Source organism: Malus domestica, chromosome 16, assembly GCF_042453785.1.
Source record: "Malus domestica chromosome 16, GDT2T_hap1".
Taxonomy (NCBI): Eukaryota; Viridiplantae; Streptophyta; class Magnoliopsida; order Rosales; family Rosaceae; genus Malus; species Malus domestica.
In genome coordinates, this window is record NC_091676.1 from 17,760,568 (window position 1) to 17,775,476 (window position 14,909).

Genomic DNA, 14,909 nt, shown 5'->3' on the forward strand with positions numbered 1-14,909 from the left:
TCTTTCGTTTCAGGAATTTTCCGTGTTCACAAAAACCATAAACAAAAATAAACTAATAACTAATTTTCCAACAAAAAATTGTAGCCAATTGACCCCTTTTACCGTCAAATTTCCCCTTTGACTCCTTAGGCCACGTTTGATAAGATTATTTTCGTTTGGCTAGCCTAACCTAAGAATAATTCACGAAAGTTAGAGATCTTTTGTAGAAAGCTAAAACTTCGACGTTGTCCAAAATTTTTACTCATCCAAAGCAAGATTAAAAAGCCACTTAGACTGAGTACCACGGTTTAAGTGAGAGGTCTTAAGTTTGATGAGAGCAAAACAATTAAAAAAAAGGTCAAATCCAAGAGAAAATCTAATCATTGAATAGTATGATAAATATTTTTGCTAGTGACAATTGCTGCACTAAATTTTCCAACTCAATCCTTGATATTCACAAACATAGTTGAAGTACATTTGTTCTTCTGATCTGATACCGAAAACTTGTTAGCCTTACATCAGTCCCGGAGTAAGAGAAGTTGATTTCGAATAACGTTCAAGGAGGGACAAAACCCTGGCAGCCTTCCTCCTATGGCGACCATCCTCATGGATGTTCGTGCTAGTTAGACCAGCAAGACTTAATCTAGCTGCTGATCCATACACATCAACCATTTCCTTCGACATGAAAACCTTTTCGAGGAGACTCAACGTATCTTCTTGTAAAGAATCTGTTCCCCAAGACAAGATTTCCAACATCGGCTTTATGGCATCAGCCTCATGCAAGACGCTGGCTCCTCTTTGAGGAGAGGCTTCGACAACCAATGTCGAAAGAGTTTGAATTGCTTCGATGGCAGTTTCATACACTTCTCCAGATAACAGCCTTACTAAGTCCGGCAAAGCTTTTGCTTCCAAAAGACAGAATGTGGAAGTCACACTGCAGATACCACCGTGCGCTGAGCATAGTGGAGCATTCGATGGCTTGAAACAGGACCAGCAACCGGAGGGTTTGGAGACAATGGTGAGATTTGGAGTGCTTGTGGAAAGATTACCAATCAGAGCTGCAGCTCTTGCCCTTGCAGTCACTGAGCTGGACCTGAGAAAGTTTACAAGCAAAGGGTATGCTCCTCCTTCAACCAGTGTACGCTGCGATTCCAGGTTTGTGGGATCCGTAAACCTGAAAAGAGCACCTAGAGCATTTTCTTTTGCCTTTAGAGTCCCTGTTCTTAAAATGCTTATGAGCGCAGTATGTCCGTCCAGTTCGATTAACTTCATAGTTAGTGATCTTTCCGATTTTGGTAGGTTCGCCAATAATCCAGCAGCAGCCATCTGTGCATCATCCTTGTCTTCATTCTCAAGGAATCCCACTAAAGCCTCCAGCCTTCTTGGCCTGAGAAGGTATTCCACAACCCCCTCAGGCTCGTGCTGCGAGAAGAGGAAAAGCAAATTTATGGCAATCTCCCGAATCTCCGAGTCAGAGTCATCAAGGAGAGGAAGGACTAGAGACATGGCATTAGGAGTGAGAACAGCCTTTTTAACCAGCTCCGCATCAAACTTGCAGATTCCAAGAAGTGAGCGCAAGGCAGGCCTTCGGACATTGTAGGCCAAGTTATGATTCTGTTGTAATGCAGTCAAATTGGTGACAATTGGCCCTAACTCTAGTTGGCACCCGTTTTCATCGACAAAGAATTTGGCCCCATCAGTGTCAGATGTAAATTTCTCCAGGATTTCATAACATTTAACAACAATGATTGCACGCACATGCGGAGTGAATGCTAGCTTTAGAACAAGACTTACCCCACCAGAAGCAGCAATCAGTTCTTTGTTGGCACTGCAACCTGATAATTCAGCCAAGGCGGATAAGGACAATAGTTTTGATTCAATATTTCCGGACACCATTTCGAGCAAAGGAGGTATAATCCCTTGCTCACCAAGGAGCTTCAAATTTGAGTCTACCAATTCCATGTTAACAAGTGTTCTCACCATTGATACCCTTGAAGTTTCCGGCCCTGAAAATTGTTAGAGTGATAAACAGTTTGAGCAATCTATCGTTAAAATTAAAATAGGCAAATCAGAAAATATGTTTATCACATGGCATTTAATGCTACAAGCATTGGATGGCCTGAATTCACGAGACCACACTAAAGGAATAATCCAAACCAATCCAAGTCATCCAATGCTCGTAGCATTTAATGCTACGTAGCATGGAAGAATTTCTTTATTACATCCCTCTTTTCATTTTTTGTTATGTGACTGAAGGAATCGAATGTATAAAAACAATATGTTATATAGGTTCTAGGAAATGAATCGTCTTACCTTCAACTATGCGATCAACAAGTGGCTTATACCAGCCAGATTTAGCTGCACGAGAAATGTTTTCCTCATCTATGTCGAAAAGATTCAGCAAGATTTTCTCTGCAATCTCAGCTGACACCCTCACAGTACCCTTTAAAAGGGTGTAAACAAGGAAAAGAATTGTACTGCATTGTTGAGAGAGTTTCCTGCATACAGAGACATTCCAACCAGTTCTGTCTTGCAACAATTCATATAGCAACTCAATTGCAGCCTTTGAGATGCTTGAGTCGCGCCCTAAGCAGGGAACGATGTGATCCCACCCCTGGGATTCAACCACTTTCTCCTAAAGAATTGATTGAAAAAGATTTAGAATATAGCAAAACATTTCATATATTTTCAGGCCGCAAAAGAGAACAAAACTCCGAAATAATAGATTGTATACTTCAAAAATCCAAACAGAGGGAGGACAAATTAAATGAATTAAAGGAAGGGCATTCGATTTCTACTATTCTTTCTTCTTTTCAGTTTTCACTTCTTTTAGTTGTTTTCCATATTTGAAGGGAGTATGAAAGATGCTTACCTTGTTTCTTGCATGCCCTTCGACAATATCCTTTAAGGTGATCAAAATCCTCCTTTTCAAATCTCTGTCGTGAGAGTTTCCAAGTATAGAGATTATAATGTCGGTGAGCCCTTCAATGGTGAGCCAGTCCTTGTTAATAGAACTCTCTGTCATAAGATCTTGCATTTTGCTTAAGGCCTCTAATATTGACGTCTCAAAGCCCGATAACAACTTTGCCTTGGCAGTTCGAATCTTGAGACAATAATTTAGCTCTCTCCACTCTTCTATCGATTGTCTCAGTGGGATGTTACACCTCCAGGAAGTATCTTGAAGAACCTCATGAGTTTCAGGGTCAGTTCTCTCACCACTTTCAAACCAAGTTATGATTGCAGCTCTCTCACATGTAGTACCGGTGCAAAGACTGACTGGCTCAGCCATCACAGTTTTTCTAATACAGCATATAAAAGGCTTAAGTGGTGGAATACATTCTTCGCTCGAGTCGTATCTCTGTATGGCCTGCACACGTTGCTTGTATTGTTTCTTGACTTGTTCATAATCCCTTGCAGCATCAGCTCGAGAAAGCAGCTCAATAATCTGATCTAAGAAGAAAACTTCAGCTCTTTCTTTCCTGTTGGCAGCTTCTTCTTTCTCCTTTCTGAAATCTGCAAGCTCTTTGCTTATCTCTGAGGGCTCTAAAGGCACCCCAACTGCCATCGCTATTTCTGCAAGCATATCGTTTGCAAAACCTTGGTCAAGTGTCTGATCATCAAGACCTTGTTTTAGCTTGTCGAAAACTTGGAGCTGAGACTGTGAGGCCTCAATTTCCACTCTCTGCATTTCATTCTGTAACCTATCCACCTGATCAGATATCCCCAATAAGACGTCGGTGTTTGCAACGGACAGAGCAGCCAAAGACCTTCCAATATCCCTGGTAACATCTTGTACCTCCTTGACAATGTGCCGGCACTTGACAAGCAAGTAGAAGCGTGCTCGGTTTTTATACTTGTCAACCAGATTATTTGCCCTTTTAACATCTGCTTCGAGGGACTCCAAAGCAAGCCTGGCAGCTTGAGAGTCATTCAATTCTTGACGCTGTAGTTCGTTCAAGACCGAGCCAATGTCAAGCAAGTGCTTCGAAAGGACCTTGAAACTCTCCTTGCCGAAAACATCTTTTGCAGCATTAGCTGTTTTAATGACCTGGTTTGTTAGCACGGCCAAGATGGTACCAATAGGTATAAGCTCCACTGCCATCGTAATATTCTGTGCCAAAGGATCCTTTATTCCAACAGAAAGACGATCTCCTATAAGATGAAGGCAACAACTACTGAAGCATACTTCTCCTGACCACCAATCCAACCGATCCAGAAGATGAATTTGGGTCAGCTCAGGCTACTTTTCCCAACCAAATGCTTTCAGTTTCAAACAACGGCTCCCAGCTTCTTTTATCTCTGAGATTTTGGCCGCTAAACATAGAAATAAGCACAAGTATCTGAAACATGAAAACCCCAGAAAAAAATAAAAAAAGCAATGAGAATTTTGGGTACCTGCCAAAAGTGCAGTGCATCATTATATTTACACTTGTGCTCCGGTTGGAAAATGGCAATATTGCTGCGGGGAACAAGACTTTAGACAAGTCAAGCCATGCTTCTCTTGCTCTTGTATTTTTTCCAGGAAATTTGTATTTACTGGTAAACCACGCTTCATTTGGCCGTCGATATTATTAATTCATTTTTATGAAGGATCATGGAAAATTCCACCTACTGAGGACGGTTGCAGAAAAAGTCGTTGATTTTATGACATTAGTCATTACTGATGTGATCAAATGTGCGACAAAAATGCCAACTTTACGTATTTATAAAGTCGAGTTTATATCTCGGTTAGTTAAGAGAATTCGCTTGTATACTCAAAATACTAAATTCGAGTCCCTCCTCCTCTAATCGCTTGCATGGAAAAAAAAAAAAGAAAGAAACAACGTTTGATGTCCTAGGAGTCGGACCAACTCGCTTGTTTATTCTAGCGCTACTTCTTTTCCCGAAATTGGAAAGTCTTAGGAGTCGGACCACCCCTGTTAACCAGAAACACTCGAGAGTAAATTTGTACTTGGGAAAATGACATTTCGTCTATCAGTGGACCGAAGACATTTTCCGTGATGGCCAGCGGTCCGGCGGAGTTTCGATTCATGAGTTGGCTGCGGGCAAGAATCCAAAAGCCCAAAACCAACCAGGATGATGAGGATCAGCCTTCTTGTTACAGCATCTGTAACAGCCTTCTTGGTGGCCGGCAGGCAAATAGACATCCAGAGGAATCAGCTTCTCAAGTCCCACAACTCTTGGATGACCCAAGGATCGGCTCCCAATGGCTGGTAATTTACATCAAATCCCGAATTACAGGTCGGAGAAACGTTTTCTCAGGGATTCATACAACTCTGAAGAAATGGCATTTCGAATGAAAAATGGAACAACAATGGCTCTGGTTTGCAAGTCCACTAAAACAATTAATCTCAATCAACCATTAAAGCATGGAATAAACAGTAAACACGGGAACTTCAAGCATCCGAAACTACATTCAAGCTTAACCTAATCAAAGTACACGGTGATACTTGGAAGATACGATAGCAAACAAACGATGGCAACAAGTAGTGGTTCCATTCATGCTCTTGCTGTGGAATCAGCACATTCATATTTTACAAACAGCGGAGACCACAGCCATCGCCAAAATTAGAGGCCATACTTGTATTCCAAGAGCTAATCCACTTACTAACCACTCAGCATTGCCATTATTTAAACCGAAATCCAAACAAGAACATAGCATTTTCTGTACAGCAGCAAAGCACTTACAAGTTACAACCAACCCACAAAGCACCAAAAGCCTCAACGGGCAGCCTTCTTCCGAGCTAGCTCTCGTGCCATCTCCCTCATTTCCTCCGGTGATGGAGGTCTCGGTGCCTCCGGTGGATACACTACATACGAATGCTGAAGACCAAAACACAACAGCTTAAGTCATAATTATATTATAAACCCACATCAGATTTCAGCAAACTTCTCACTAATCATCATGCAATGCCAGATTCTTATCACCTCAACTTTGAATCCTTCAATTTAATCACACTAAAACACTATATCCAATAAACCAAATTCAGATTTCAAATGTCTAATTTCTTTCTTTCTTTCTTTCTTTCTTTCTTTTTCAATTTATATATTGAAGAAAAACTAATACAATTTCAATGAGAGAGAGATTACATTGCCCATGAATCTCTGGAGATTCTTAGAGTTGTTGGCGAAGGCGTACATAAGCACGATGGGGATGGCGACGTACAGCCCAAATTTTCCGATCTCCAGAATTCCCTTTGATGTTCCCACATTCGACATGTTTCCCTCTTCAATCGGACGAATCGAACTTCACCTCTTTCACTCGCTCAAGTCTGAATCTTGTGCTCACAAACCCTAGAAAAATGATCGACCTTTTCAACTCATTGAATTGGATACGTGGACTGTTTCTGGGTGCTTGAGTGTCCATGACATTGGGCCGGGCTATTTAATCTCCTCATTTATATGGGCCTTGCTTACCCAATTAAAATCGTAATGGGCAACTTATTTCTTTCATTTCCAGCCCATTACCTCTAACAAACGACGATGCCTCAGGTCAAATGATTACTTACATTATTCCAACCATTAGAGTTACTTGCTTGACATGTGAGTAGACCTCCATGCAAGTACTCTCGTTCGATTGTGTTCAGTGAACTCATTCTCTTAATGAGCACCTACATACTTGTATTAGTGTCACAACACGAATGGGATGAGACTTTCCATCCTTTCATTTGAAGCGGACACAGTATGTACCGGTCTAAGCATTGTCAGTTTTCCTCCGACAATCCAATGACTAGGAACCTTTTTGGACATAATGGTTATGTGAAGAAGGTCTCTGTAGTCTAACATCATTAGATTACTTCTTCAACCGATCCATTGTCCATGGATACACTATTTAGGACATATATCGTTTATTGAGATAGTCCTAATTCGTGTTTTTGCCATTTGATGTATAAGAGTCATCCATACATCGATTCATTTGTCCTGAAAGGTTTTTTCCAAAGATTGACTTTCAGGGCATATTTCCAACAATGATCTTCTTGTCCTCCATTCATACAACCACTTCTGTGTAAGTATTTCTCCCTCTTCAACCTTGCTCTCTCTTCACTCTTTCTACGCAGATATACGTACTTGGGTTTTTATATCACTATATATACACATTTTCTGTGTTCTTTTCATTTGTTGAATGTTGTATCTTTATAAATCTTATGTTTTTGTTTCTTCTTTTTCATTCGAAATTACGAATTTTCATTTCTTGAAAAAAAACCCATGTTTTGTTTTTAAAATCTAACAATCTTTGATTAGTTCCAACATGCAGTGATTTAAGTTTGGATTATTTGACTTGTTAACTGATATGGGGATTCTGGATTTTAGCTATTGATATCAAAGCAGTATTTGAGTTTACTTTTTCTGATATGGCAATGTTTTTGTTTACTTTTTCTGATATGGGGATTTTCCAATTCTGGATTATTTGACTTGTTAACTGATATGGCAATGTTTTTGTTTACTTTTTTCTGTTGAAATTTGCTCAAGGGGTATTTGAGTTTCTGCATTTCGTTTGCTGAGTGTGTTTATTGCGTGTTAAGTACATGAGTTTGATAGCTTTTAAAGTCGTAAATTTCGAAAATTACTTTATGAGTATTTTTTTTCTTCAAGTAAATTTGTAATGTTGGTAAGTGAATTACTTCTTTGTATGCTAAATATGAATAAGATAATCACCTGAGGCGTTTTTGAATCTCATAAGTGCACTTAGTATGTTGTGATATTGATATTGATATGGATATTCACTCAAACGATTAGAAATCTTATATGCTAGGAATGAAATTCGTTAACATTATCAGTTTCTTATTGCGATCCTTGTGTTCTTAATTGTATAAACTTGCCACCAGTAATATGGTTTTCGGTTACAAAGATATGAAATCGTGTTTAATTCGTCATCTACTTTTGGTCTTCTTGCAATCTTGGATATTGCCATGGATGAGATAGTGGGAGAAGATTTGTCACCTTTTGTTAAGCGGTGTGATTCGTGAATAATTGCTTTCTTTGATTCCCTATATTTGAGAACCATGACATATATGACATGTCCAAGCTTGTGTTTCTTGCCTATTATCACTGATTTGGGCTAGTGTTTAGTTTCTTTATAAAGAAGATAAGACTTTGGAGTTTATTAACTGATGGGAATGAATGCTGTTCGGGTGATGATTGTTCACTATGATGATGCACAGTTTTGGACAAATTTACTCTGATTATATTTGGTTATCAACTAAACCGGTCACCTTTGTCTAGTATAAGATGATATGTGCTGCTCATTATATTTGGTTAATTCCAGATTTGGCCTAAAGGCTAAGTGTATTCACATCTGATGATTGTCTTTCCCTTATGTTGTTTTGCGCAGATATTGTGTTCTCTACAGCTAAATTTGATCTTGTATATATGCGTGTGCTGGTATACCTTATAAGAGTTTGTTAGATTTTGGTGCTACATTTTTTTTGAACTGCTTGTGAATTGGTTGGATGATGATTTGGGCACGTAATGCCAAGGAATTTCATTACAAGAATATTCCTGGATGTTCTTTTCTGTTTCACCTATTCCTCACTTTTGTTTTGAAAGAAAGAAGATCAAAAAGGGAAATTACATGACAGTTTATTCAAGCTGTTTTTGATTCATGGAAGCAGGGGTATGGGTGTGAATTAAATCGATGTACACAGATCGGCTCTAATCAAATTTGAGTTTTGGGACTAGAAGATTGATTTGTGTTTTGGGACTAGAAGATTGATTTGTGTTTTGGTTCTAATCAAGCAATTGTGGGTTCGAGTCGAGTCCCATTGGACGTGCGTGCAACCTTTTTTTTTCACTCAAAAAAATTATTATGTTTTTTATTTGATTATTTATTAATTTAAAATATATTTTCCTTAACGAGTAACGGGTCGGGTCATATTACCCGTTAATATTATCGGGTTGATTTCGGGTTGGGTCATTTTACCCGTTTATATTAACAGGTGTTACACGACACGACCCGTTAAGATATCGGGTATGACACGAAAACAACACGAACATGGAAAACACGACACGAATGCTAGGTCTACCAACTACCACTACAAGCGTTAACCTTACACCACCATTGCTAATTGCAACTAAATAAAATATATTGATGACTCGACGAAGACATAACAACACATATATAATGACAACATAATAAGCATTTATCATTTCTTGCTTTATAAAATAAGTCCATTTTGTAAGAAACATCCGGGTACATTTGTATATTTGTTCCCCGTAATATGAGAACAAATACAAAGACTATCGCATTAATACATTTTCCAGTGATCAAATCATTAATCCGGAGGTAATTTACACAAACATACATAAAGATAAAACCTCTAGTTAAGTACCACAAGCAAAAACAACACCATTATTAGCACAAACACCATTGACATATCCGTTACTAAGTGACAACTTTTTATATTAATTTTATGTTGGAGCATATATACTAGAGAATGCGCGATCGACCGTTTACTCTCTAGTGTCTTGTAATATGAACGACCCAACCCTACACAGGCAAAATGAAATTACCAGCATAGTGTTGGACATGTCAAATATATCAAAATGATATTCATCTCTCACTTATGTTGACTAAATATTAGTATTTACAGTGTTGGCCAAAAAAAAATATTAAGTTGTTATTTGAAAAAATATATATAAATACATATATATATATATATAATTTTTTTTAACAAACAATATTATATAAACTAAGTGAGCGGGCTTAGCCTCATAATGAGGAGCAATAATATAGTTAAAGATCGCATTGGCGAGAACCGAACTTAAGACCTCTCAGTTATAAGTGAAGAGGAATATGCTAGAGAGACTAAATTTGTAGACAAGATTTACAAACTAAATAATGTGTCACCGATAGGAATGAACACATTTATCAACACTTAAGTAATAATCCGATCATCAATTTTCATAACATTTAATTTACAAAATTTTATCTACAATTTTAGTTTCTCTAGCATTATTCTTGTTAAATATATTATATAGAAGATGACATAGCCAAAGGCTCACAAGCCCTTGGTTGGGTGGGTGGGTGTGTGGTAGGGATAATGGGTTTGTAATATTTTAGTGTGTTATTGTTGACCCTAAAAATTACCAAGCCTACGTGGCGCGCAGGCCGAGTAACTAATGAGCTAACTATGTTGTTCGGTTGATGCGGGGTGTGCCAACTCGTTGGCCGAGCTCGGCCAAGGAGTAAAATGTGTTGATGTTGCGTTGAGCGCGCGGCTGACTTCTCGATCTTGCAACTAAGATCGAGGAAGGAACACGTCTCGGCCTTTGGGTTATAGAGCTTGAAGACAAGACTGCTAGTTCCACGAAGTTCACAAATCATCGGCGTCCGATTCGGTCATGGTGATTATATTTGTAAGAGTATAAGCACGCCGAATCGACACCAGACTATATGGACACAAGTATTCAAAGAAGATGTATGTTTTAATTGTAAATGTGGTTCGGCTATCAGAATGTCGAACTCTAAATCCAACCTGTGAGTATCCAATCATAAAACAACTCGGCGTTCAATGTGCCAAGCCCTAGTAAACTGTAACACCTCGCCTCGCCGAAAAGGCTAATGAGATAACCTCTGCCAATAAAGACCCAAAAGTCTTTCTCGACTGAGACTTGTATAGATAATCAGTTGGCCTTGACGCAGTGCTGTTTATCCAAACTGAAGGTGCTTCGCGATTGGCTAATTCTATAGCGACAATGTTGTTTATCCAAACTGAGGATGTTCGTTGGTTGCCTTCACATTGTTGTTTATCCAAACTGAAGATGTGTCGGCGAAAAAGAAAATAAAAATCTCAAGGTTGTTGAGAGGTTTCGCGTAGAGCGAGAGTTTGCGCAGAACAGTTTGTGTGTTGGATTGGAGACCCTTTTCGTTGTTTGCCGCTTTGTATTTATAGCCAAGTTTCCTTGACCACCAATCCAAAAGAGTCATTTCCCGACTATACTCCAAAAACAATATCAAAACAACTGATATTATCTTTAATATATTTCGGCAAAAATCTTCTTAGTCTCCTTATGCATGTAGACTTATACCAGAAGAGCAACATATGTCCCGTTGAAACCCTTTCACACGGCACACATACTATGATTCCATCATCAATTCTTATCACTTTAAACTCATTTGACAACACCCATCACCATGCAAAAAGGCCTAGCCTACCTAGGTTTTCTACCACATCATCACATCACCAAAAAAAAAACCTAGCTTTCCTAGGTTCTCATCATCACCCTAAGCCATCCTCTTTTACCAAAAATGTCGCATGCATCCTGAATGTTGATGTTCATTTTTAATTATCACCATATTTTAAATGGATAATATCCTGACCTGCATGCTTCATTATTTGATGTCGTGCATATCTGTCAACCAAAATTGATCCAAACCACATATCCACATCCACATCAATTTGAATTGTGTCGCCTGTTTCCAACATGGAGATATATTATTTCCATAAGAAAATGTGAAGATAAATCATTTTTAAAAGATAAACATGATAAAAGAAACCATAATGTTATCTTTTAACCTTACTAAAATTATCTTCACTTTTCCATCGACAGTGTGGAGGTATGCTTACTTAACGGTCTCGATTACTCAGGCCAATGGTGTAATTTTGGGTCCAAACATTGCCCCCCAGTTTCCTTGAGCTTTGAGTTTCAGCTCGTAAGCCGAATGGTTAAGGAAATTAAACTTTATAGCACTCTATAATTCTACTGGATAGAAAACTTGAAATGTCCATACTTCTGCCGAATATGAAATGGCGCCTCAGCCGACTCCATACTACCGACTTCAGATGGTGTTCGGCCAAACACCAGTAGTCTTGCCAAGTCAGACTAGTTTGATGCACAAATAAAACCACGGCACTTCGTTCGGTCGTCTTAAAAACTATTGGATACCTTCAAACAAATCGTCGAACTCGACGTTCAGTGTGGCTAAGCTTAGAAAATAATTAAGCAACATATACTGAGCAGCTCGGCCAAACTCAAAAAAAAAAAAAAAAAAAAAAAACTTTTATCTTTACCAATGATGTTCTGACATAACTTGGAACTGATCATGACTCCCTACCTGCAACCACAAGTTCATAGGCTGAAACCTACTTCCTTTCTTCTCGGTAATGGCATCTTGATACATACACACACACATTGAGCCGAGGTTGAGAAGCTCAAAATGAAGGGAAGAAAAAACAAAGTGAAAACACTGTTAAGCTCAACAAACACACCACTAAGATTTTTCTCGGCCGAGACTATTCCATCGAATGGGTCACGATAATACCATGTTTGAGTCACATCAAATCTTTCTGCTTCACCAAACCAGTGGCCTACCTTTCAGCTATCATGTCAGGGAAAATGGAATCATGACGTCCAGATATAATAAAAATTTGGTATTCCTTTTTTTTTTTTCAATCCACATTTCTCGACTCTTCGACCTACTCTCGACTTCGACCTAATGGTTTGTTTCGGCCCCCTATTTCCTTGACCTCGGCAGTCAAAAATGAAGGTCGACCCAAAATCAGGGTGGCGTATATATATATATATATATATATATATATATTAGGCTGAATATCTCAGCAACATAGCAAACAAACCTTTTTTTTTCTTTTCTAATGCTGGTGTACGAGGCATTGCCCCCCTATGCATCGGTTCAATTAGCCAAATGATTAAGAAAATAATTTATTCCTTTTCTAAATAAAAGAAAACAAAAGTGGCCGAACTAATTAGGAAGAGGAGGCTAACGATACTTTATTCCAAGCTGAGATCTTAGGCCAAATAAAGAATTTTCTCCAAATATTTTTAACTTGACGAAATATTTTTCATTTTCAGCTATTGAATGTGTTGAACAATTACTATGCCCCCTGGGCATAATTATTTCACCAATTTCGACTTTTAACTCGAGCAACTCAACCGAACGGGACTTCTCCATATCAGCTTTATCACCAATAATCATATCGATTGGCGTGGTTTTTTTAGCTAGGCCAATGTCTTGGCCTTGTTCGTCATTGGAACACTCCTCTGACGAATCATTTTCTGAGTCAATTTTTGGCTCTAAAACTTGAACTTTTTCTTCTAGGCCTACCATAATTTCGATCCTGACCAAAAAAACAGGTAACCTAGGTTCTTCTTAGACCATCTCGACAATCTTCTTAGGCTGAATATTGGTTGTAGCCGAAGCGAAAAATTACCCCCCGGTCGTTTGATCCAACCATTCTTCAAATGGAATTGATTTGAAGCCAAGACAAAAAGACGTTTTCTTATCGAGCCACTCATAATATCGAGCTTTATCTTCATTTAACCATTGATTTTGTAAATTGTGATGAACCTTCACCTTTTTCATTTGAAAGAAAGATTTTTGCCTTTCTTCATTCGCTTCAATGATCTAGTCAAAGCGTTTTTGTTGCTCGACAATTTCCTTGAAGAGATGCCAAATCTCACTCTTTCTGAGATCTTGATATACCATGTGAACTTCGTAGTTTTAGCAGAGGTCCCACTGGGCGTGCCAAAATGTTGACCTTTAAAACTACCAAGCCTACGTGGCGTGCAGGCCGAGTAACTAATGAGCTAACTACATCCTTCAGTTGATAAGGGGCATGCCAACTTGTCAGTCGAGAAGTAAAATGTGTTGATGTTGCGTTGAGCGTGCGACTGATTTCTCGATCTTGCAACTGCGACCGAGGAAGAAACACGTCCAAAATGTTGACCCTAAAAACTACCAAGCCTACGTGGCGCGTAGGTCGAGTAACTAATGAGCCAACTATGTCATTCGGTTGATGCGGGGCGTACCAACTTGTCGGCTGAGCTAGGCCGAGGAGTAAAATGTGTTGATGTTGCGTTGAGCGCGCGACTGACTTCTCGATCTTGCAACTGCGATCGAGAAAGGAACACGTCTCAGCCTTTCGATTCTAGAGCCTGAAGACAGGGCTACTAGTTCCACAAAGTTCACAAATCATCGGCGTCCGATTCGGTCACAGTGATTATATTTGTAAAATTATAAGCATGCCGAATCGACATCAGACTATATGGACACAAGTATTCAAAGCAGATGTACGTTTTAATTGTAAATGTGGTTCGGTCGTTAGAATGCCGAACTCTATATCTAACTTGTGAGTATTCAATCATAAAACAACTCGGCGTTCAATGTGCCGAGCCCTAGTAAACTGTAACACCTCACCTCGTCGAAAAGGCTAATAAGATGACCTCTGTCAATAATGACCCAAAAGTCTTTCTCGACCGAGACTTGGATAGATAACCAGTCGGCCTTGACGCAGTGCTGTTTATCCAAACTGAATGTGCTTTGCAATCGGCTGATTCTATGACGACAGTGTTGTTTATCCAAACCGAAAATGTTCGTCGGTTGCCTTCACAGTGCTGTTTATCCAAACTGAATATGTGTCGGTGACAAAGAAAATAAAAATCTCAAGGTTGTTGAGAGGTTTCACGTAGCGCGAGAATTTGCGTATGGCAGTTTGTGTGTTGGATTGGAGACCCTTTTCGTTGTTTGCCATTTTGTATTTATAGCCAAGTTTCCTTGACCGCCAATCCAAAAGAGTCATTTTCCTGACTATACTCCAAAACAATATCAAAACAACTGATATTATCTTTAATATATTTCGGCAAAAATCTTCGTAGTCTCCTTATGTATGTAAACTTATACCAGAGGAGCAATAGATGTCCCGTTGAAACCCTTTCACACTACACACATATTGTGATTCCATCATCAATTCTTATCACTTTAAACTCATTTAACAACACCCATCACCATGCAAAAAGGCCTAGCCTACCTAGGTTTCCTACCACATCATCACATCACCAAAAAAAAAAATCTAGCTTTCCTAGGCTATCATCATCACCCTAAGCCATCATCTTTTACCAAAAATGTCGCATGCATCCTGAATGCTAATGTTCATTTTTAATTATCACCATATTTTAAATGGATAATATCCTGA

The 14,909-nt window shown here is 38.9% G+C and overlaps 2 protein-coding genes across 3 annotated transcripts; both read right to left on the reverse strand.

The window, feature by feature from the left end:
- Positions 1-342: 342 nt before the first annotated feature.
- Positions 343-4,999, reverse strand: LOC103403965 (U-box domain-containing protein 43-like). 2 transcript variants are annotated; one of them, XM_070815345.1, is made up of 4 exons: positions 4,375-4,999; positions 2,852-4,278; positions 2,293-2,614; positions 343-1,985 (listed from the first exon to the last, which is right to left on the reverse strand). In XM_070815345.1, the coding sequence occupies exons 2-4, from the start codon at positions 4,079-4,081 to the stop codon at positions 493-495; spliced, it is 3,045 nt and encodes a 1,014-aa protein (XP_070671446.1). In that variant the 5' UTR covers positions 4,082-4,278; positions 4,375-4,999; the 3' UTR covers positions 343-492. The 2 variants fall into 2 exon arrangements, with proteins under 2 accessions (XP_070671446.1, XP_008341034.3); XM_008342812.4 differs by having other exon boundaries at positions 2,852-4,293.
- Positions 5,000-5,316: 317 nt separating this feature from the next.
- Positions 5,317-6,296, reverse strand: LOC114822164 (uncharacterized). The gene is made up of 2 exons (XM_029096354.2): positions 6,070-6,296; positions 5,317-5,802 (listed from the first exon to the last, which is right to left on the reverse strand). The coding sequence occupies exons 1-2, from the start codon at positions 6,196-6,198 to the stop codon at positions 5,701-5,703; spliced, it is 231 nt and encodes a 76-aa protein (XP_028952187.2). The 5' UTR covers positions 6,199-6,296; the 3' UTR covers positions 5,317-5,700.
- Between the last annotated feature and the right edge of the window lie 8,613 nt (positions 6,297-14,909).

What these genes read in the sequence shown, in the direction of transcription:
- LOC103403965 (XM_070815345.1), bottom strand. Translation starts at nt 4,081, where the DNA reads ATGGCAGTGGAGCTTATACCTATTGGTACCATCTTGGCCGTGCTAACA. An exon ending in AAGGGCATGCAAGAAACAAG is followed by an intron (nt 2,615 to 2,851) that starts GTAAGCATCTTT and finishes TCAATTCTTTAG; the next exon opens with GAGAAAGTGGTTGAATCCCA. An exon ending in TGTTGATCGCATAGTTGAAG is followed by an intron (nt 1,986 to 2,292) that starts GTAAGACGATTC and finishes AACAATTTTCAG; the next exon opens with GGCCGGAAACTTCAAGGGTA.
- LOC114822164 (XM_029096354.2), bottom strand. Translation starts at nt 6,198, where the DNA reads ATGTCGAATGTGGGAACATCAAAGGGAATTCTGGAGATCGGAAAATTT. An exon ending in TCCAGAGATTCATGGGCAAT is followed by an intron (nt 5,803 to 6,069) that starts GTAATCTCTCTC and finishes TTTGGTCTTCAG; the next exon opens with CATTCGTATGTAGTGTATCC.